Source organism: Rhinopithecus roxellana, chromosome 3 (assembly GCF_007565055.1).
Source record: "Rhinopithecus roxellana isolate Shanxi Qingling chromosome 3, ASM756505v1, whole genome shotgun sequence".
NCBI classification, from domain to species: Eukaryota; Metazoa; Chordata; class Mammalia; order Primates; family Cercopithecidae; genus Rhinopithecus; species Rhinopithecus roxellana.
Genome location: NC_044551.1, coordinates 146,972,289 through 146,996,005, shown reverse-complemented (window position 1 = coordinate 146,996,005; position 23,717 = coordinate 146,972,289). Strand labels below are relative to the sequence as shown.

General features: G+C 41.3%; 2 protein-coding genes across 5 annotated transcripts in view; one reads left to right on the top strand and one right to left on the bottom strand.

Moving 5' to 3' along the window:
• Positions 1-23,717, bottom strand: part of LOC115896493 — a 152,587-nt gene that overhangs the window by 31,664 nt on the left and 97,206 nt on the right. Inside the window, exons 2-3 of one of the 4 annotated variants that reach the window (XM_030927537.1) lie at positions 10,476-10,588; positions 5,117-5,488 (exon numbers count right to left, since the gene is read on the bottom strand). In XM_030927537.1, coding sequence (XP_030783397.1) covers positions 10,568-10,588 — 21 coding nt within the window. In that variant the 3' untranslated portion in view covers positions 5,117-5,488; positions 10,476-10,567. Of the gene's footprint in view, positions 1-5,116; positions 5,489-10,475; positions 10,604-11,348; positions 11,464-23,717 lie in introns of those variants that run through there. The other 3 variants (XR_004056376.1, XM_030927538.1, XM_030927535.1) reach the window with 3 other exon arrangements.
• Positions 1,781-22,412, top strand: BHMT (betaine--homocysteine S-methyltransferase). The gene is made up of 8 exons (XM_010364101.2): positions 1,781-1,913; positions 5,954-6,086; positions 9,401-9,519; positions 10,485-10,676; positions 11,329-11,476; positions 15,948-16,130; positions 17,661-17,889; positions 21,057-22,412. Exons 1-8 carry the CDS (start codon positions 1,881-1,883, stop codon positions 21,238-21,240), a joined length of 1,221 nt encoding a protein of 406 aa, XP_010362403.1. The 5' UTR covers positions 1,781-1,880; the 3' UTR covers positions 21,241-22,412.

The window sequence follows — 23,717 nt, the reverse complement described above, 5'->3', positions numbered from 1 at the left end:
AAAGTCTGCTTTCAGCCTTAATAGTATTGTTAGAGTGCTGATACCGCCCCCTGGTGCCGGGTACCCACCACTGTGGCTGCTCCCTGCAGCCACCGCGGGGCTCGCTCTAGACCTGTTTATCTCACCAGTGCTCACCAGGTGAATACCTTAACTAGTTAACGCATTAACTAACTAAACCGTTACCTATTCAGATACTCCAATGCCTTCATAGTTTTTTTTTTTTTTTTTTAATCTAGGTACTGTGAAGAATGACATTACCTCATGCCTCATTCTTGCTGACCCCAGATCACAGTTGGGGGTGGAGGAGCCCATGAAATAATAGATCATTTGAATGACAGTATATCCTTTCACCTTTTCATTTCTTTTTTCCATTTTAAACTTGACATACTTAGAAGCAAAAGGACATTTTTACTTCCTCAGTTGTGTTTCAAACACACGCCATTTTAGCAGTTAAATTTGTATTAATTCATCAGGTGTTGCAGTAACTTTCTTCTCTGCATGTGTTGAGATGGAGGTTCTTTGTCCACATACAGAATTTTTCACATGCTTTTATTTGGGTAAAATTTTCTGAACTGTGTTTCAGATATTTCGTTGTTCTGTAGGCTATTTACTATCATGCTGCGCATGTTTTCTTCTTTTGAGACAGAGTTTCACTCTTTTTGCCCAGGCTGGAGTGCAATAGTGCAGTCTCCGCTCACTACAACCCCTGTCCCCAGGGTTCAAGCGATTCTCCTGCCTCAGCCTCTGAGTAGCTGGGATTACAGGCACCCACCACCACGCCCGGCTAGTTTTTGTATTTTTAGCGGAGACGGGGTTTCACCATGTTGGCCAGACTGGTCTCGAGCTCCTGACCTCAGGTGATCCACCCTTCTCAGCCTCCCAAAGTGCTAGGATTACAGGCATGAGACACCGTGCCGGCCATGCTGTACATTTTTTAAAGTAATGTTTTTATTATTTTAAAATCAATGTATTCTCATTATAAAAATATTTTAGAAAATACAGTGAAACATGAAGAATAAAATAAAACTAGCCTTAATTCCGTCATCAATAGGTAACTACTGTTAACATCTCTATTCCCTCCAGTTTTTCTAATGTCTATGTTTTTATATCGTTTTCATGCTGAATTTTGAAGTCTTCAAAGTACATTTCTGCTTTCATTTATAAATGTTAAAAGTCTGTCCTTGTTAAATATTACAAACATATTCTTATTAGAAACTACTGTATTATTAGAAACTGCAAGGCATGTTTGGGTATAGGTGTAGAAGGTCATTTTGAACATACCCGCCAATTCAGGGTTAGTATTGGACTCCTCTATTAAAGCCGCATTTGTGTCCCGTTATACTGGATGTATATCACACAAGAGATCACACTCCAGGCTGAAGATCTTCCAGGACCATCCCCTAATTCCATAATCTTGACGCTTTGGCCTTTGACAAATATTTGAGCATCGAATGGACTTCTCAGAGGCCTCTCTGGCAGCCTAAGTGGGCCATAGTGCAGGCCAGCAAGAGGACGGTTAGGGTCAGGGCAAAAGTGCAAGAGGCAAAAGGGACGCTAGGCAGGTTTGAAATCTAAGCGAGTGGCAACATCGCTTTTTCTTATCTTACTTTTCGGTGGTTCCACCCATTCGGGTGAACAATCTGGATCACCTCCTTGGCAAGCTAGGTTCCCAACAGGAGGCGGGCCTGATGAAGGGCTGGTGGGCGTGTTCCCGCCCAAGGCCTGCGCTGGCCCGCGCTTTGGCTGGGAGGCCCTCCCCGCGCCCAACTGTGGGTATAAAGAGGCAGGCTGCGGACTCGGAGCAGGTCGGGGCTGCTCAGCGGGAAGGCTCGCCTAGTCGGTCCGCATCCGTGTCGACCACCTGTCTGGACACCACGAAGATGCCACCCGCTGGGGGCAAAAAGGCCAAGAAGGTGAGTCTCCAGGGGACCCGAGGGCGCTCTCCTCCCCCTCCCACCTGCTCTGTACCCCAGCCTCTGGGAGCTCAGAGGGGCCCTCGGACCCTGCCTGCGACCCATCATCCTCCTGCTCGCTCTCGTCCCTTAGCCTCAGACCAGAATGTGCTTCCAGAACTTCTCCAGCGGTACCCCAAGGCACCTCTGAGCCTCCCCACGCCTGGCCCACATTCAGAGCGCGGCCCCAGAGCGCCTCTCTCTCCCCTCCAGCCGCAGCCCCGTTTGGACCAGAGTGCGCCCCAGATTTCTGTGATCCTTGCCCCTCAGACCCAAAGGCACCCTCTGAGCCATCCCCGACGGCTGGGAGTCCCCAGAACTCCAAGCCTCCCAATACCTTCTGAACCTGGCACCCCAAGACCAAAAAACTCCCCAGAGACACTGCTCCTAGCTCCACAGGCGCGATATCCTGTCCCCACTGAGCTGCGTAGCGCGCCTGGCGTGCTCCGCATCTGTGTCCGCGGGGGCCGCCGCGAGCGCCCTCTGCACCCGGCGTGCACATAACGGGGAGGAGTGGGCAGCGCTGGTTCCGACATTTTCCTGGACCCGCACCGCGGGTGTTGGGGCCGCCTCCCCGCCGGGTTCTCGCTGTACCCAAGGACTAGGCGCTGGTTGGGTGATTGCAGATTTTCACAGGCAATTTGATGTCCGAGATGACAGAAAAATGTCATCCGAAATGTCAGCCTCGAAAACATGGTTTAAGAAAAAAATGGGCGGCCGGGCGCGGTGGCTCAAGCCTGTAATCCCAGCACTTTGGGAGGCCGAGGTGGGCGGATCACGAGGTCAGGAGATCGAGACCATCCTGGCTAACATGGTGAAACCCCGTCTCTACTAAAAAATACTAGCCGGGCGAGGTGGCGGGCGCCTGTAGTCCCAGCTGCTGGGGAGGCTGAGGCAGGAGAATGGCGTGAACCCGGGAGGCGGAGCTTGCAGTGAGCTGAGATCCGGCCACTGCACTCCAGCCCGGGCCACAGAGCGAGACTCCGTCTCAAAAAAAAAAAAGAAAGAAAAAATGGGCAGAGTGGAGGTAAGATACTGAGGAAGGGCTGTCGATGAAATTGTAAAACACAATTCCAGCTCCAGATTAACAAATCCATCTCTTGGCTTTGCCAGTGGCTTGTTGGGAGAAGTGTTTTCAGTCCAGATGGTAGGCCTTCCTCTAATTTGGGGAACGAATGGATGGATAGATGGACTGACTGCCGTGGAATGAGACTGCACGGGTGGGAAGAGAGAGAAGCATGGAGGGAGGAGGGAATAAACTTGACCTTTTGGTATCAAAATGCCCAGTCCCAGGCCTGGCACGACAGAGGCCCCCGGAAAATGGTAGGGAAGCAGCAGAGGGGGCCAGGCCAACTGCATCCTCTGGGCTGTAAGAACAGTGAGAAAGGTCCAGCTGTCATCCCAGTGCCTGCCCTGCTGGAGAACCAGCTGAGGTATGCCCAGTTTCTAAAGGGATGGCTTCCCAAATCAAAAGACCTCTACACAAGGAAGAAGGTCAATTCGGTTACAGATTCTAAATGCATCATCATGTTGATGGCATGAGTGGGTGCTGAGATGGCAAAGGACTATGGACTGTCACCAGTCCAAGGAGGGTGAGAATTTCGCCAGTCCTTAAATGTACTAAATTAACAGTCCGTAGAGACTGGGAAGGATGATTCCTATAGATATAGATATAGATATAGATATAGATATAGATATAGATATAGATATTTTTTGTTTGTCCCCATTCTCATAGCCATGTAATTCTAACTTATTCCCCAAACTCAAACTCAGAAAATATAACATTTTAAAGAATTATCTTTACAGAATTATCTAAGCAACAGATGAATGTAAGATGGAAAAAAACAGTTTCCTCAGTAACTTGTTTCCATGCATATGTCAGTGTTAAAACAATATATGGACAATAACATGTCTACACATTTGAGTTTAAAATTAAAACAAATGTTACAAAGCTTGCACATGTTCATTATAAACAACTAGGGAAAGCACAAAGAACAGTGCCTGTTAAATTCTGGTGTATATTCTGCTAGTTTGTTGTTGAGGCAAATATGTACTTTTTAAACAAAAATGGGCTGATATTACACATACTGTTTTGTAATACTTTTTCACAAAACAGTATATTTTTTTCATAGCACATTCCGTTTTTTAAAAAGTCTGTTTAGCTTGGGAACAGAAAATCCTGAAGTCTAGATAATTTTAAAATGCAACAGAATGTAAGAGATAGTATTTCCAGAGACTCACTCAACAAGTGCATGAACCACATAGTAGTTGAATCGCCACTACCCACCCTGCCACCCAACATCAGATCCTTAGCTATGCTGCACATTAAAATGTTGAGGTACTAAATATATATAATTTTATTATTGTTCTTGTTAATTAGATCATAATCAAAGTTGTAGTTTTCAGATGCGACATTTAGACACATTGCAATCATGACGAATGTTTGGATTTCAAAATGACATGTGAGCCATTTATATTTTTGCAGTGCTTTGTTATTTTATGGGCTCCCGGAAGATAACATGGCTTCAACATTATGGCTTGAAAATGTTTTGATCTGAAAGGTATATTAGGGAACACACATCATAATCCTACCACTTTGCTTCTGTCTGGTGAAATGTCAATTGTTTCCTCTCTCTGAGCACCAGCTGTCCAAATGGCATGGGAAGGGGCAGTGGAGGGAAGAGAATGAAAATGAGGGAGGTTCTAAGAAGGCGGCAAGGAATTGGGATACAAAATCCTGTGATTGCCTCTCACAGATTTCTGGAATGCTTGTTATTATGTCAGCTTTTGTTTTATCCACTGTTATTGGCAGTAAATGGAACACACTGGGTAAATACATCCCAAGTTATTCCTTTACACTATGCAGTTTTTTTCAGGGCTGTCCTGCCACCCCCAATCCCATTTAAAATCAAATACAGATATTATTTAAGCATAAAAGAGTCAGGAAGCCCTATGCTCCCCATCTGGAAGACCATGTATAAATTACCCAGGGACTCTGGGTCTTGATTTCTCATTTGTGAAATGAGAGAGAGATCTCAGTTGAATTGAATACTATTTATTTTTAAAGTCTATAATTCTTTGAAATTACAAAAAAAAAAAACTATTAAACTAGAGAATTACTTTGTAATTCACAAAACCCTTTCAAAATTCTTAATTCCAAATTTATCTATAGAACAACAGGGTGATTACTGCACAGTATTGTAAATGGAATAAGTACGGAGACTGGGCTGAAAATCATTCAACAAATACTTTATTTAGTTGTTTCTTCCTTGTTCTCATCATAGAGTACAGAATGCGCACACTTATAACCTGGTCTGTATAGCACAGCTACTGTTGCGGAAACTCAATGTTAACACCAAAGATAGAAGTCTTTGAGTGATGTGGCCACCTTTTCAGTCTTAAAATAAAATGGCTTAATAGCATTGCTGGGCACTGTGGCACAAGCCTGTAGTTTCAGCTGCTGGGGAGGGTGAGACTGGAGGATCTTCTGAGCCCAGGAGTTCAAGTTCCTCTGGGCACATAGTGAGACCCTGTCTCTAAGAAAGAAAGAAAAAAAAAAGCATTCTATGCCATTTCAACTTGTTTAACAATTTTAACCCTCTCTTTAGCTTGTTGATAGAGTAGGAAGACTAGTATTTACCATTTTAAGAATCTGTGCTTAAGTGCAGATTTGAGGCTTTACAACAAAATCTTTTCATTTAATCCCTCAGCAGATAGTTCTTGAAACACACCTCCCATGGTATTCTTCAAACACTCTTTAACATGTTCTGAAAGACCCCCACCCCCATCACATACAAAGGAATACACAAATGTTTATTTTATGAGCATTCTGGTTGTTTGTCTTATAGATAGCCATAAATGTATACATAAAATATAATTTTTTCTCTGAAAATTCTAAAATAACCACACCTCTACAAGAATATGTTAGCAAAAGTAATAAAAATAGAAAATTCTCTTAAACACTCAAGTAACTCCTTTTCCTCCCTCATCTGTAATTTTAGGGCATCCTAGAACGTTTAAATGCTGGAGAGATTGTGATTGGAGATGGAGGGTTTGTCTTTGCACTGGAGAAGAGGGGCTACGTAAAGGCAGGACCCTGGACTCCTGAAGCTGCTGTTGAGCACCCAGAAGCAGGTTGGTGCAGAGCACTATTGTAAGTTCTCATAAAGGAGCTGGGTGTGGTGGTTCACACCTGTAATCCCAGCAACTCAGGAGGCTGAGGTGGGAAGACCACTTGAGCCCTGGAATTCAAGACCAGCCTGGGCACACGGGGAGACCCAGTCTCTTAGAAGTTTTTTAAAAAATTAGCTGGGCATGGTGGTGCATACCTGTAGTCCCAGCTACTTGGGAGGCTGAGGCAGGAGGATCGCTTGAGCTATTTTATGCAAATGATTGTGTGTATTTGCAGTGCTTTTGTAATTGAGACTGAGTGGTAGCTAGAATTGATGGAAACCCCTGAAGAGTCTTCCTGCAAGCTGGACTTCACCTGCAACATTTTTATATATCCGGTGCCTGGGCCTGACTTTTTCATGTTCTAGGCAACAAGAAAGGAGTGGTTATACTACAGGCCCACAATCCCCTGTCCAAACCACATTTTGGGGCCAAATGTGTCTTGGAATCCAGGAATCTGGGGATGTTAGAAAGTTAATACAGTAGCATATTATGTAACACTCCCAATGGACCCTGAAGCAGCCCCCATTGAAACACATTAATACATTTTTGCATCAAAATATATGACTACCTTTACTAACTGAAACATGTTTATCAATACCTTCATGTTGGTTCAGTTCATATTTTGCCCCCAAATAGTTTTGCTGCAAACTTACCCAACTGAAGAAATACTTCAGAATTTTATTTGACCTTTTAGAGTTTACTGTGGACTTTCAAAAACTTGCATTTCTCAAGCTAAATCTATAAGGCTAATCTCCAACTATGCTATGTACATATGTAATCATGTATCAATGTATACTTAGCTTCTATGATGTTAAAATAAGTAATATAATGAGGAGTTAAGGCCATAAAAGGTAATCAATTAGCATAAGTGACATCATTGTGTAAAAGGGACTAGTCCTATCGTATTATGGGTAGAGGATGAACCTGGGAACCTTGTGATCAGGAAAATGTAGGTGAAAGGATACTCAGAAATTACCAGCCTCATTCTCTTGCTAAAGTTTATGCCCAAAGTTATAGTTCTTGCACCCAGTGGAAGCAGTTTTAATTCAGCAATGAATTCAGGTTATTGGGGTCTGGAAGAGTTTGAGGAATCTGCCTTTCTGATAATTGCCCCCAGGTGACTCTAAGATGGATCATACTTAGAGAATTACTGCAGTTTTAGAAGCATGATGAATAATCAAGAGTGAGGAGTTGTCTTCAACTGTTTGAGATCACTGCCCTATTGAAAAATCTGATAAAAGTTTATAGACCTTCTGCACTGTAAAATGTATTTACACATAACAATTTGCACACATTTCCAGGGTTTTTCCATGAAACCTCTGGAAATCCACCCAAGGACCACGTGAGTGGACTTCATAGTTATAAACCATTTCTTCCTAGCATCCAGAAACCTAGTATATAGGCCTTTCAGTCCTCTCCAACCACAGCAGCTCTGGGTTTATCTGACTGATATATGGGACTCCCTACATTTTTAATTGGTTCTGTTATTATAAAACAAGTTTGCAGCCCACTAATTTAGGGATGCTTTTGAGGTCCCACTGAGAACTTTCTATGATTTAAAAAATCATGGAAAATGACTACAAGCTTACAAATCCATTTTCTAAAATTTAAAAGCTTTTTTCACTTATGTATTCATCTATTTACAAACAAAAACCAAGGTTTCTATGTTCCAGGCACTCTACTGTACTAGTCCTCTGGGATACAAGAGATGAGTATAGACTCATCTCCGGTGTTAGTCCCAAGGGCTAAGAACTTCAGCGTCCTAGCAATTTCCTACCCTCTCATATAGTTGCTCCTGGACCTTTGGATTTCATAAACCTCTGAAATTTCAAAATAATTTTCAGGAGCTGATATATTAATAGCATGCTGATTTCTTACTTTGCCCAGTTAATTCTCCTAACAAAAACAACCATCATCCAAGTTTCACTATCATTTTATAAAAGGAGTTTTTTTCCACAATCTTACAATGGCAGTTTTTGACAAGGCTGAAAACAAAGATGGGTTGGGGAAACTTTTAAAAGAAGATGCCTATGCCTTACTCCAAACCAATTAAATCAGAAAATCTATGGATTTGACATTCCAATCCATAATTTAAAATAAGTTTGCAGGGGATCTAATGGGCAACCATAGCTTAGGACAGCTATTTTAAAACAAGTGATAATTTCTTAAACTGAATACATTTAGCTATATGGGAAAAAAAAAATCCCACCATATTTCCTCCAGCTGATAAAACTTTGCCATTTAGAGGCCTCACACCCATAATCCTAGCACTTTGGGAGGCTAAGGCGGGCAGAACACTTGAGGTCAGGAGTTCAAGATCAGCCTGGCCAACATGGCAAAACCCTGCCTCTACTGAAAATACAAAAAATTACCAGGTGTGGTGGCAGGCGCCTGTAGTCCCAGCTACTCGGGAGGCTGAGGCAAGAGAACTGCTTGAACCCAGGAGGCAGAGGTTGCAGTGAGCCAAGATCACATCACTGCACACCAGCCTGGGAGACAGAATGAAACTCTCAGAAAAAAAAAAAAAAAAAACTTTGCCATTTGGCATGCATCCATGGATCTGTGCTTGGAAATCCTGCTCCAATTCTTATTTCACCCCGCTACCAGAATTATCTTTTGAAAAGACTGTACTAATTACATCATCTAGTTGCTTAAAAACTAAATATTTCCCTGATTCATCAACTCCAGCCATTCAAAGTACTTGTCATTCCCCCAAATGCCATGCCTGTTCCTGCCTTATTATCTTTGCTCAGGCTATTCTCTCTGGAGGGAATTCCCTTCCCCACCTTCTCTGCCTGGCAATAGCACAGAATTCTTCCAAGTGCAGCTCAAATGATTCCTCATCTTCGGACCTCCTTAACCTCCTTGCCCCATGTCCTGGGTAGAAATGATCCCTTCTTCCTGCACAACCCAACCATGCAGTGCTGTAGTTAGTTATTTCTAGACAGACTGTAAAGTTGTCCAAAGACAGGATAATGGATTGTTCACCCTTGTGTCCATGGGTGCCATCCACAAATACAGTCAATGAATGATAAACAAAGTTAAACAATGAACAAGATGAGCAAATACAGGAATATGAGCACCCCCTGGCCACCCTTTGCAGGAGTTGCCAAGAGACTTCAGATCTACCTCTCATCTACCCCTAAGATGTGTAAATGTCAAGCAACCAGAAATTCAAGCAGTTATTTTCCTGCTTGTTTATCTGAGAGCCATTTGAAAACACTGTGGGTTAATAAACAGATAGAAATTATACATTTCCTCTTTCACTCTCCCAGTTCGCCAGCTTCATCGAGAGTTCCTCAGAGCTGGCTCAAACGTCATGCAGACCTTCACCTTCTATGCAAGTGAAGACAAGCTGGAGAACAGGGGAAACTATGTCTTAGAGAAGATATCTGTGAGTAAAACCAGCTGCGGAACTTTTAGAAGGATATTGTTGACCCATTGCATCAACAAAGCTCCCATAGAGAAAAGGGTTCAGCCTCTTCAGAGTTTTGTTTTATTTCTAATAATACAAAAATGAGAGGCATGAATAACAGCCTTAGGTTTTATTTAGCTGTAATCCCCAAAATTAACAAAGAGGCATTTAGCAAAGCAGATGAAAGAAGAGGTATTTAATGATTTATGATTCTCCTAGTCTCCTGACTAAGTTGCTGAGTAAATTGGGCATCCTTACAAATTCTTTCATCCTTAACGTTTTTAAATGTAGCATGGCTAGAGGAAAGATCGTAGGCATAATAAATCAGTAAACCTGGAACAGTGCCTGACTCAACCACATCTACTTTGTGATGTTGGACCAACCCCTTTACCCCATCAAGGCTGAGGTTTCCAAAATTCCATGAGTATACAGTGCTAGGTTTGGGGAGCTTTTTGTTTGTTGAGCATAACAAACAACTTATAAAGTCTAAATAATTAGAAAAGACCTTGTTAGTTATGCACTTATCTGTTAATTGAGGATATATATACAAAAATGTCCTGAATTCTATAGTTATTTAAATTTAATTTCATAAAAGCAAATCATCATCACCACCACTACTATTTGTTAGGTACTCTTCTAAGTGCATCTTAGGCACTGGAAGATACCAGATAACATCCTTCAATGTAAACACTTTTACCATCTCACACATTTTTGGTATAATGTAATGTCATATATAATATATATTTATTGTTACTATCACTATTATTAGTGTTATTGTTATTGCAAACTGTTCAGCTTGGTAAAGCTTTGAACTATTCCATAGCAGTCATTTTCTGGAATAAGATACTATTGTAAATATACAACTAAGATGTGAATGTTTGAATAATAATTTTATTTCAATTTCACATGAAATTTTAGAAGTCTCATATACTCACCCATTTTAGGGGCAGAAAGTCAGTGAAGCTGCTTGTGACATTGCCCGACAAGTGGCTGATGAAGGAGATGCTTTGGTAGCAGGAGGAGTGAGTCAGACACCTTCGTACCTTAGCTGCAAGAGTGAAACTGAAGTCAAAAAAATATTTCTGCAACAGTTAGAGGTCTTTATGAAGAAGAATGTGGACTTCTTGATTGCAGAGGTAAAGAATAATGTGGAAGATAAGACAAATACACCTAGTACATTTTCTCTACCTTTGGCTTTCAAGAGTACTGTGTGGGGTTAGGTGACGATCATAACTAGTAATAGTAATAGTTTTTGAAATCGTTTCCCAATTCAGGGCTTCTGATAAATTTGATTCAGTTAATCTGATATGGTGTTTTTCCAACTTTTTGACTGCAATTTACCGTAAGAAATCATTCTATTTCATTTAAAAAATGCTAATGGGTCACAATTCAAAGTTTGAAAACAGTAATAATGAAGTTTTTAAGCAATAGAATACGTTTTCAAATTGTTTTGGGAGAGGCTGGGCGTGGTGGCTCACGCCTGTAATCCCAGCACTTTGGGAGACCAAGGCAGGTGGATCACAAGGTCAGGAGTTTGAGACCAGCCTGGCCAACATGGTGAAACCCCATCTCTACTAAAAATACAAAAATTAGCTGGGCATGGTGGTGGGCGCCTGTAATCCCAGCTACTTGGGAGGTTGAGGCAGGAGAATTGCTTGAAAATGGGAGGCGGAGGTTGCAGTGAGCTATACTCCAGCTTGGGTGAAAGAGTGAAACTGTCTTAAAAAAAAAAAAAAATTGTTTTGGAAGAAACGATATTAAAAGTACTCTAACCTTAACTGATTCCAGTATTTTGAACATGTTGAAGAAGCTGTGTGGGCAGTTGAAACCTTGATAGCATCTGGTAAACCTGTGGCAGCAACCATGTGCATTGGCCCGGAAGGAGATTTGCATGGTGTGCCCCCCGGCGAGTGTGCAGTGCGCCTGGTGAAAGCAGGTGATGACAGATTTCAATCAGTTTGTGATTAGTAAGTCTTAAAAGAACACGCGAGTGCACATCTGTCTACAAATCAGTGTATACTACTTTCATTAACATAAAAACCATTAATTTACTTTTGTAAGAATATTGATATTATTGAATCCCAGATGGAAAAAAGTTTTAAAAATACACACATACACACACACACATGCACACACACACTAGGCTTCTGAAAGGAGCAACTAGCCCTAGCTGGAGGTTTAACATCTACAAGTAAGGTCTTTAAACATTAATAACTTTTAAGTTAGTTGCCCTGTTTGCCAAAGTTTTTCAGTCTCATAAATTACTAGTATATTTTGCTTTTTATCATTGGTATAATAAATCAGAAAATCCTTGATATAAAACACTGACAACCCAGTATATCTTTTGTATAATTGTAAATCCATTCCAAATATTGGGTTTCATTTCATTTAGAAGAAACCCACAGACTGTTTTCAAAACTGCCCCATTTTAAACCCAGAAAATAATTGTCAGGGAAAAAGCCTGACTCACTTTGTATAATAGAGAAATTTTGACTAGCATTTTGTTTAATCTCTGATTTTTACCTAACTCCTGATTTTTCGTGAAAATAACTTTCATACTTGTCATTAATAATAACAAATATTTAGATTTAGGGACGAAATTGTATAATCATAATTTTTCATGGGGAAATACAACAACTAGGGGAGAGGCAAGTTAACTTTTTGTAGAAAGATCAGAGGAGGCCTTCATTATCCCCATTGTTAATTGGAATGAATGCATGGCCTGCATCTAATTCTTCCCTCATTCTGTACAGAGTAGATGGCTACAGTTTTTTATATCACTGTATCCTGTATTCTTCATAGCACTTCTCACTTATCTCATTTGTTTAACTGTTTAATGGCTGACTCCCTCACTAGATTATAAGATCCATAAATACAGAGACTGTTTAGTTCAGTACTGAGTATCCTGTGTCTAGCGTAGCATGTAGCACATAATAGGTCCTTAACAAATAATCTGTCTAGTAAATCTAGTCCATCTTCCAATGTTTAGTTCCAATTATACTTCCATGTATCCTTACATAATTTTTCCTACCCCAAGTGATCACTTTTTCCTCTCAGCAATTGTAACATCTGCTGTTTATACCACTCATTAAGAATAGCCTCAGTCTAGTTTCCAGTCAGCGAGAATGCTAACAGGGTTCTGGGGTTAAATACATTTAGAAAAGGCTGCGCTGAACCGAATTAAGCAGATATCTTGTTTTGTTTTGTTTTTGAGATGGAGTCTTGTCACACTGTCGCCCAGGCTGGAGTGCAATGGCGCGATCTCTGCTCACTGCCACCTCCGCCTCCCAGGTTCAAGCGATTCTTCTGCCTCAGCCTCCCGAGTAGCTGGGATTACAGGCACCCACCACCATGCCCAGCTAATTTTTTGTATTTTTTAGTAGAGATGGGGTTTCACTATGTTGGCCAGGCTGGTCTCGAACTCCTGACCTCATGATCCATCCGCCTCAGACTCCCAAAAGTGCTGGGATTACAGGTGTGAGCCACCGCGCCCAGCCTTAAGCAGATATCTTTACTGTGGAACTTATCAAAATCTTTGGTATGTTCACATATATTCCTAGTCTTCAAGAAGGTGATGTAGTGAACAGCTACTTCCTAACTTAATTGATCGTGGAACATTATTTCCATGGACCAAACCTCGGAAAACCCTGTGCTAAATGATAAAATTGTTGATGTCAGGAACAATGTCCTCTATTTCTACTTCTCTATAATCTCTTGCAAGGAGGCTTACACCTAAAAGACATCCAATAAATAGCCAACATATTATTAATTTATTAATAGAATGAAGTTCAGCAAGGAAAGAGAAACTCTGGCAGCACAACATCCAAAAAAAAAGGTAGTCAAAAGTTTTCAACAGTTTATAGCTTAGTTGATATCAGTGACCTTCCTACTGGGTTCCAGACTTGGATATTGTGGATATATATACTTGTGAGTATATGTATACACAATCTGATGAATATATATATAATATATATGAAGCATACAAGTATATCTATACATACAAGTATATGTATATATACACACACATATTCTGGATATATATGTATACACACACACACACATACAAGTATATTTACTTCTGGAAACTTGTATATATCCACAATATTCAAGTCTGGAGCCCAATGGGAAGGTCAGGGTAAGAGAGAGAAATATGGGAGAGATCTGGGTATAGATGGTATTGAAAGTCTACAACAGAAAAGGAAGTTTAAAAGTGCTAGGATTACAGGCATGAGCCACCACACCTGGCCCAAAAAAGTCCTTTAGAAACAACCTCAGAGTTCATCAACAGGTGAATGGATAAAACAAAATGTGGTGTATCCATACAATGAAATATCATGCAGCTATAAGAAAAAATGAAGTTCTCAAACATGCCACAACAGGGATGAACCTTGGAAACATCATGCTAAGTAAACTAAGCCACTCACAAAATGACAAATATCATATGATTCTGTTTATATGACATATCTAGAATGGGCAAATCCACAGAGACAGAAAGTAGATTCGAGGTTACCAGGGGCTAGCAGAAGGGGAAAATAAGGAGTTAGTCCTTAATGGGTGCAGTTTCTCTTTGGGGTATCGAAAAAATGTGGAAACAGTGATAATAGTTGCACAACATTGTGAACCTAATTAATGCCACTTACAAATGGCTAAAATGGGCCAGATGCAGGGGCTCATGCCTATAATCCCAGCACTTTGGAAGGTAAAGGTGTGAGGATCGTTTGAGGCCAGAATTTCATGACCAGCCTGGGCAACATAATGAGGCCCTGTATCTACAAAAATAAATTTTTTAAAAAAGGTTAAAATGCCCAGTTTTACATGATATATATTTTACCACAATTTTTAAAATTCAAAAAAAAAAAAAAAAGAAAGAAAAGAAAGAAAACTCCTATTTGGGAATTCCTCCCACTTTGAGAGGATAGAGTAAAAGAATTATTATGTCATGATGCCTTCTCAAATCTTCTGGAGGAGGAAACTTCCAAAATCATGTCTAGTGATTGCCATGGTAAATCATCTTTGGTCCAAATATAGTTAAGAACATAACGACTATAAAGAAAGTTTTTGAAGAAAATGAAATATCTAAAACATATTTTGTTCTCACTAAATCAAACTTCGTAACACCAAATTTTACAAGAATACTATAGGAAGACAATCCCATATAGTTGTGAGTCTGGGGAGGCTGAAATGTAAATTAAAAGCTTGTCAAAATGACTGATAGGCTAGTAACCACATTGAGTAGCTGAAGTCAAAGGATTTTTAAGATTCTTTTTCCCCAAACTATTAATCCTAGACACAAAATTCCTTCTAGAAAACACATGTCTAAAAAACTTTTTTCTAAATTACATTCTGCTGCTGTGCCCAAGAAGGCTAATGAACTTATTAAGCTGGCCTGGTGAAAAGGAACATTTATTTACACCTCAAGTAAGCAGTATGATAAACACAGGTGTAATCTAGCAGCTGGGAGTGTTTAAAAATTATTGTGCTTGCAACATAATGTCAAACGTTGAAAGTTTGACTACTAAAATTTGAAGTTTAAAAAAACTAATAATTTTTGTTTTGAAAAAAGATGGACAGGGCTGGGCGTGGTGGCTCACAACTGTAATTCCAGCACTTTGTGAGGCTGAGGTGGGCAGATCATGAGGTCAGGAGATGGAGACCATCCTGACCAAGATGGTGAAACCCTGTGTCTACTAAAAATACAAAAATTAGCCTGGCGTGGTGGCACGTGCCTGTCGTCCCAGCTACTCAGAAGGCTGAGGCAGGAGAATTGCTTGAACCCGGGAGGCGGAAGCTGCAGTGAGCTGAGATCGCGCCACTGCACTCCAGCCTGGGCAACAGAGCAAGACTCTGTCTCAAAAAAAAAAAAAAAAAGATGACACTTCAATTATACCAGACTCTTCAAAGCATTTTTCACAGAAAGCACTTCCTGCCTGCTAGTAATCATTCTCACTCAAAGGTAAGAGAGGTTTGTGGGGAATGAGGACCCAGTGCTATGCTTCCAGTTCATTGTTCCAATTAAAATCTTCCTGCTGGGCATGGTGGCTAATGCCTGTAATCCCAACAGTCTAGGAGGCTATTGGATCAATTGAGCTCAGGGGCTCGAAATCAGCCTGGGCAACATGGTGAAACCCCATATCTATTTAAAAAAAAAATACAAAAATTAGCCAGACGTGTTGGCACACACCTGTAGTCACAGCAACTTGGGAGGCTGAGGTGGGAGGATTGCTTGATCGCTTGAGGTGGAGGCTGCAGTGAGCTGAGATCACACCACTGTACTCCAGCCTGGGCGACAGAGTAAGACTTTGCCTTAAAAAATAAAAAAAGCTTCCTGATTCCTGATGAAGAGAGGAGAGCTGGTCCTGCTGGTTTGTGGTGCATCCCTAAGGCTATCATGTTCTCCCCACCCACAGGAGCATCCATCATTGGTGTGAACTGCCACTTTGACCCCACCATTAGTTTACAAACAGTGAAGCTCATGAAAGAGGCCTTGGAGGCTGCCCGACTGAAAGCTCACCTGATGAGCCAGCCCTTGGTTTATCACACTCCCGACTGCAACAAGCAGGGATTCATCGATCTCCCAGAATTCCCGTTTGGTAAGACCAACATTTGATAAATCATCTCAATATCTTCATTTGATATTCATGTAAAAACTCAAGTAAATCTATACCCAGAGATCTTTTGTCATGGTGAAGAGATGGCTTGGTGTCTCCTCATGTCTTGTCCCTGGTTTCTGTCCCTGCAGCCAAAAGCCCCTTGGGTATTAGAGAAGAGCAGAAGGAAAGGATGGTCCTGGCTAGCAAAAAAGACCTTTCAACTTAAATATAAAACCTGAAGTGAATCAGTATCTAAATAGGCAACCAATGAGTCATACTTTGGGGTTGGTGAGGATGCCCTCCCATGGGGGAATCAACAGATATTTAGCTCTAGTTCCAGCTCTGTTGCTAAGTCCCGTCACTTTAGGAAAATCTTTGAATTCCTCTAGCTCTCAAATTCCCTATTGGGAAAATAAAGTTAGACCAGTTATCTCTAAGGTCCTTTTCTCCAATTTTTAATATGGCTCAGCTACTCCAGAGTTTTGGGATTGCAGGCAAGATACAATAATCGAGTGACTGTATAACAAGTTTTAATGAAGAGACCAAGCAGATGAAGTGAGGGGATACTTGCAGTCCAGGCAGAAGGAAAAAGTTTCCCAGCAGGTTTGGGAAGAGGGGGTGGGTTGATGTCAAAAATTAAGCCAGAGCGGTCAATGGGGGCAGGGCATGCCCAGCCTCCTACTTCCTTCTAAGGTCTTTACACCCTATCCTATATTTTACAGGGACCCTTAGGCAAGTAAGATACTATAAAATACAATCACTTTGGAGGAACCACGAAGGAATAAAGGCAAGGCATTTGTGTTACTTACTGCTGTATAACACATTAAATTAATGCAAAATGTAGTAGCTTGAAAAACCACTTCTTATCTCACAGTTTCTCCAGGTCAAGAATTCAGGGATAGCATAACTAGGTGGTTTTGGTTCAGGGTCTCCTAAGAGGTTGGAGTTCGGATATTGGCCAGGACTATTATCATCTGAAGGCTTGATGGGAGCTGGGGGATCTACTTCCAAGCTCACTTAATTGGCTTTTGGGAGTTAGTGTCAGTTTCTTGCTGTCTGTTGACTGGGGGCCTCAGTTCCTCAGCTCATGGGCCTTTTCACTGTGATGCTGGAAAACATGCTTGCAACATGTGATGCTTGCAACATGGCAGCTGGCTTTCCCCAGGGTGAGTGCTCCAAGAAAGTACAAGGTAGAAACCATAATTTTTTGTATAGTCTAGCCTCTGAAGTCACATGCCTGTTCTGCCATATTCTATGGATCTCACAGACCAGCCCTGTTATAATGCAAGAGGGGACTGCACAAAGGGAAAAACATCAAAAGGCAGGGGTCATTTGGAACTCTCCTGAAGACTGGATACCACAGCATGTAAAAGTGAACATATAACACAAAGTAGCAAAGTTTTTCTTAAATGCAAGAATTGAATATTGAAAACAATTCATTTATTGAAAATTACATACTTGTAACTACTTATCTTGAATTTTTATGAAAAGAATGTATAATGCCTAATGGCATAATGCCACTTATTACAGGACTGGAACCCAGAGTTGCCACCAGATGGGATATTCAAAAATACGCCAGAGAAGCCTACAACCTGGGGGTCCGATACATTGGCGGGTGCTGTGGATTTGAGCCCTACCACATCAGGGCAATTGCAGAGGAGCTGGCCCCAGAAAGGGGCTTTTTGCCACCAGCTTCGGAAAAACATGGCAGCTGGGGAAGTGGTTTGGACATGCACACCAAACCCTGGGTTAGAGCAAGGTAAGCGTCTTTTACTATCCCAAACTAATTTAGATTATGAATATGTTCAAGTGGGGCCGTTTAGAAGAGTGCAGCGAATTTGTTGTGTGATGATGAAGAATCAGTCATCCCCAAATTCTCTCCCAGAGATGTTTATAAAGCATCCTTACTAGGTGATTTCTGGAGATTGTTTTAAGAATATAGAATGTATTTGGCCTGATTTTGGATTTTGAAAAGAAAAAGAATTAAAAAAAAAATGTAAAAATATAGGCTGGGTGCGGTGGCTCACACCTATAATCCTAGCACTTTGGGAGGCCAAGGTAGGCGGATCACTTGATCTCGGGAGTTTGAGACCAGCATGGGCAACATGGCAAAACTCCATCTCTACTAAAAATACAAAAAGAAAAATAGCTGGGCATAGTGGTGCACATCTGTAATCCCAGCTACTTGGGAGGCTGAGGCATAGGAACTGCTTGAACCCGGGAGGCAGAGGTTGCAGTGAGCCAAGATCACGCCACTGCACTCCAGTTTGGGCAACAGAGTGAGACTCTGTCTCAAAAAAAAAAAAATATATATATATATATATAGAATATAAATAAATGTAAGTGGCAATGAAATGTGATTTCGTGCTCTAGTAAATTACCATTAATGTGGTGCACAATAATCTTAAATTGCATTGATTTTTAAGAGTTAAGGATCACTTAAGTAAAGCTAATACTATATCAAGCATGATTTTCAGAGCTGGGAATACAGTGGCAAATAAGACAGGCAAGGTCCTTGCCCTCAGATTTTACATTCCAATGGGGAAGATGAATAATATACTAGTAAAAAAATTATGTCAGGCACTGGGCAGGGCAGTAGGAATACAGAAATGAAAAGCTGTGGCTTAGAGACTCACAGTCTACTGGGTAAACGAATACGAAAGCCAATGTATTATACTGTGGTAGCTGCTTTAGTAGATGTATGGATAGAAAAGTAACAAAAGAAGAGAATGACTATCTTTGCCTACCATAAAGATATTTTAAAAGAAGGGTTTTGGGGCTGGCTTTTGAAGGCTCAATAGGCTTCTACCATATAGAGAACTAGGAAGCAGGTAGAGGACGGGTGCTCCAAGCAAAGGTAGCAGTTTCACTCTGTTCAGCAGCTATTAACAGAGCACAACTATCTGTCAGATGCTGTTGTGGATGCTGAGGTAGCAAGCTAAACAAGGAGCTAGCAATCTAGCAGGCAGAATGCTAAACAGGTAATGTCCAATACAGTAAGTCCAAGGATGAAGATGTGCACAGGTGTGCAGGGCCTGAGCTAATGTCCCATGGGGCAAAAGGCAGAGGGAGGGTGCATGAAGGATTTATAAGAAAGCTGATGCCTGAGTTGAATTCTGATACAGGCATTACATTGCTAGAGGAACAACCCTCAGGAAAGCACTGAGAAGTGGAAAGAGAATGACACATTGAGAAACTAGAAATTTGAGAATAGCAGAGACAGAATTTGTTGGAAGAAGGAGGAGGAGGCAGCCTCTTTATTTGTGCTCATGAGTTACGTCGGACCCCATCCCAAAGGCAAAGAGGAGCCTGGGGTGGGGTCTCAGGTAATCCAGGGCAAGGTTAGATTAGAAAGTCAGCAAGTTGTAATTGCCATGTGAAGAAGACTTGCTAGGAGGGACAGCAGACAGGTTGAGGCCTGAGCCAGAAGGAAGCAAAGGAAATCGAAGGGCAGAAGTGGAACCTGCAGAGTGAGAGGTGCAGAAGTTATCCAGGGTTTGGGGAGGAACAACCAAGGTGAACTCAGCTGGCTCATGAGGATGTGAGGAAGGAGAGGTAGTGTAAGTGGAATAGACAGTACTCCTATCCCAAATTTTTCCTGTGCATATATTAAAAGAAGAAATTCGAAGTGGACATAGTGACTCACACCTGTAATTCCAGCACTTTGGGAAGCCAAGGTGGGCGAATCACTTGAGCTCAGGAGTTTGAGACCAGCCTGGGCAACAGGGTGAAACCCTGTCTCTATAAAAAATTAGCTGGGTATGGTGGTGTAGACCTACAATCCCAGCTACTCAAAAGGCTGAGGCAGGAGAATCACTTGAATCTGGGAGGTAGGGGTTGCAGTGAGCCAAGATCGTACCACTGCACTCCAGCCAGGGTGACAGAGTGAGACCCTGTCTCAAAAAGGAAATTCAAAGTAATTTTAGACTTACAGATTGAGGTGAGGGGGTGGATTTTTTAGTCCAGATTAATGTGTGTTTTAATGGATGCACTCTTAGAATCCAAAGACAGCTCCCTCAATATGCATTTATAACAGAACAAGAAATCATGTCAGTTTTTACATCAAAGGGCGCCTTCTAGGACAAAAACCGTTGGTTTTTTTTTTTTTTTTTTGAGACGTAGGCTCGCTCTGTCGCCCAGGCTGGAGTGCAGTGGCCTGATCTTGGCTCACTGCAAGCTCCGCCTCCCAGGTTCACGCCATTCTCCTGCCTCAACCTCCCGAGTAGCTGGGACTACAGGCACCCGCCACCTCGCCCGGCTAGTTTTTTTGTATTTTTTAGTAGAGACGGGGTTTCACCGGGTTAGCCAGGATGGTCTCAATCTCCTGACCTTGTGATCCTCCCATCTCGGCCTCCCAACAAATCCGTTGTTAATGAGGCAGATGCCTCTAGAGGAAACACTGTAAAAAGCCATCCAGCAGAGTGGACCGCTTCCCAGTCCCTCCACTGCTTCTGATGTTTCTTCTCATCTATAGAAGTAAAATACAATGTACAGTAACCTTTTAATGAAAACATGGCATCACGGATGGAGAGAAAGCCTGCCGCTGTTGGTTGTTGCTGTTCAGCAGCTGCCACAGGTATTCTAGTGATGCTACTGTGCTGCTTAGTTACCCTGAGCACATAATTTTTTCACTGTGTTAATGGTATGTCATACTTTTCCTGTTAAGTATTAATGTGTGGATAAGTGTAAGCAAATGATTGTTTATCAGTAGCATATAAATTTGGAGTCAGGAATCATGATGAAGCCAAACAACACAGACTGTCCACACCGGTGGCTGAGATTGACACCTTTGCTTTTTAATGTCTGATAGGCAACTTTGTGTGCTGCATGAAATTATTTAAAATATTATATAATTTTTAAATGGTTCCATGACATAAAGACCAAAGTTAGGGGAGGAGTCTGATGTCGTGTGTTTTGTTCACACAGGGCCAGGAAGGAATACTGGGAGAATCTTCGGATAGCCTCGGGCCGGCCATACAACCCCTCAATGTCAAAGCCAGATGGCTGGGGAGTGACCAAAGGAACAGCCGAGCTGATGCAGCAGAAAGAAGCCACAACTGAGCAGCAGCTGAAAGAGCTCTTTGAAAAACAAAAATTCAAATCACAGTAACCTCAATGGAGGCTATTTTTGATAAATTTCTAGGTGTTTGAGCCACAGTTCCTACAAATAAGGAAAAGAGGGTTAAAAAGCAGTACTTTCATGAATGCCATCCTACACATATTATTGCTATTACCTGAACAAAATAGAATTACAAATAGCACTTGACAATTTTAAAGTATGTTTTAGAAGTTTTCTTAGGAGCAAAATAAGTACAAAGTAAATCTTGAACAGGTTCACTAAGCACCCACTCTGTGTAAGGTATTATGGAAATCACTGGAGCACAGGAAAAGTAATTCAGATGTTAATCCCACTTAAAGAAGTTGGTAGGCTAGCAAAGAGGATGAGACACGAACTGTCATAAAGAACTCAGCAACCAGCCAGGGACAGAAAGTGCTATGGAAAGGGACTTCCAAGCTCTTTTGAACATGACCCTTAGTAAGAAACACAATTTATATAATGACCCACAAAACACATCACATCTTACTGTCAAAATTAAATGTGTGATCCATCTTAGCATTTTCTGTTCCATTCCTTTTCATTCTATTTCATTTACAAAACACACTAGTTGAGACTTTTCAAATGGATTTTTAAGACCCACTACTGGGTTTGGATTCACAGTTTGAAAAACATTGCTGTAGGACACTTCAGATAAGGAGACCATCCTGTTTAAGTTTATTCTTATAAGCAGGTCAGTCATGAGACTTGATCAATAAATATCCAATACCCAGAGTCCTGCTCTCAGAGTTCCAGAGTTCTTCTGTTTCCTGACCCACTTTTCTACCAGTAAAAGACATAGACCAATGGGGAGGAGGGAGGAGAGATGGATATTTCAGCCCTCTCCATCCTGGTCAACACTGGATGCCTCTGGGCCATAAGGCTAAGCAGAGTGAGCTTGTGTTAGTTGGTAGCTTTTAAAAAATATAATAAGAAAAAAGTAGAGATTCTCCAAACTCTAGCCTGGTTTCCTAGATTGAGAACTACGATATTTTTCTCTGATAATTAATATCTACTCTCCTACAAAAGCTCAAGCCTGAAGATACAAGACTATTAGAAGAAACATGGCTACCCTCAGTGTATTAGAAAAGAGGTCATGCTGCTTTCATAAACATTCTTGAATTGTTTGAACTGTTTTGAAATTGTAATTCTTTTCAGCTATTAAAAAGAAGAGCAATGAGACTATATTGCTTGTATTTTATTCTTATCCTGGTTCTACAATTTGCTAAGTCTTACGTGAAACCTCTATACCTCAATTTCTTCACCTATTTAAAAGAAAAACCTACTTCACAAGTAGGCTGGAATTTTAAAGGAGCAGGTTGGCAGTATTTTAAAGGAAAAGAGGCCCTACTGGCTCTTTCTGGAGAGCCAGACAGGGAATTCTAGAAAACAAAAATAGGCCAGGTGTGGTGGCTCACGCCTGTAATCCCAGCACTTTGGGAGGTGGGTGGATTACTTGAGGTTAGGAGTTCAAGACCAGCCTGGCCAACATGGTGAAACCCTGTGTCTACTAAAAATACAAAAATTAGCCGGGTGTGGTGGCATGTGCCTGTAGTCCCAGCTACTCGGGAGGCTGAGGCATGAGAATCACTTGAACCTGGGAGGTGGAGGCTGCAGTGAGCCGAGATTGCACCACTGCACTCCAGCCTGGGAGACAGAGCAAGACTCTGTCAAATAAACAAATAAATGGAAAGGCAAAGAAATTGCCAGAATTTTCTTACTAAGAGTTAATAATCCACCCCTAATCCCCCAATGCATAGAAACAGAGCCAAAGCAGCACAACTTTCAGAGGCTGCATATGACCAAGATGAAACAAGAGTGAACTCCCCTTTTTATTTTTGTTTTTTTTTCTTTTGGCAAAGTTGTTATCTATCATTTCTCTTATATTCTCAAACCAAGCTCAGTATTTAAAGCTTTCACTCACAGATGATATGTTATTGGACTTGCTGTTCTATTACTGTGTAAAATGCATGTCCCTTTAATATTCTTTTCAGAATTTTATTGCCACCAAAATATTATAACCTTTAATCATTTTTATATCCATTGATTTTTTAAAATATTTCCCTGAAAAGAAGCTATGGTGAAGAGATTCTTGAATTAAATTATATGTCAACACTGCCTCCTAGTGGTATAGTACATATTTTGAAATGGTTTTTAAAATTTCAGTCCCTCCTCGAAGCACGTGAATTTTATGTCCAGAAATCTTGTTCAAGAGAGAATGCTCATTTAATACCTAAGGGTTGATTTATGTTAAATAGAGACATTTCTCACTGGTAAATATTTTTTATGGACTCCAAGCCAGAGGGACCTTAGAGATCAAAAGTCCAAACTATCCTTTCAAGGATAAGATTACCAAGGCAGGATGCAAAGTCAGGAAGCACTTCTTGCTAGTCCAAGGCTGTCAAGAAAGACGGCTTCTTGTAGGAAGGGTTGGGGGAGCTGGGGGGCAGTACCACAACAGATGGTCCACAAAACTAAGGAGTCATCCTCCA

Bases quoted from the DNA above. Each gene is read 5' to 3' on its own strand.
- BHMT (XM_010364101.2), top strand. From the start codon at position 1,881: ATGCCACCCGCTGGGGGCAAAAAGGCCAAGAAG. The intron at 9,520-10,484 runs GTGAGTAAAACC...CACCCATTTTAG, and splicing joins ATGTCTTAGAGAAGATATCT to GGGCAGAAAGTCAGTGAAGC. The intron at 11,477-15,947 runs GTGATGACAGAT...CCCCACCCACAG, and splicing joins AGTGCGCCTGGTGAAAGCAG to GAGCATCCATCATTGGTGTG.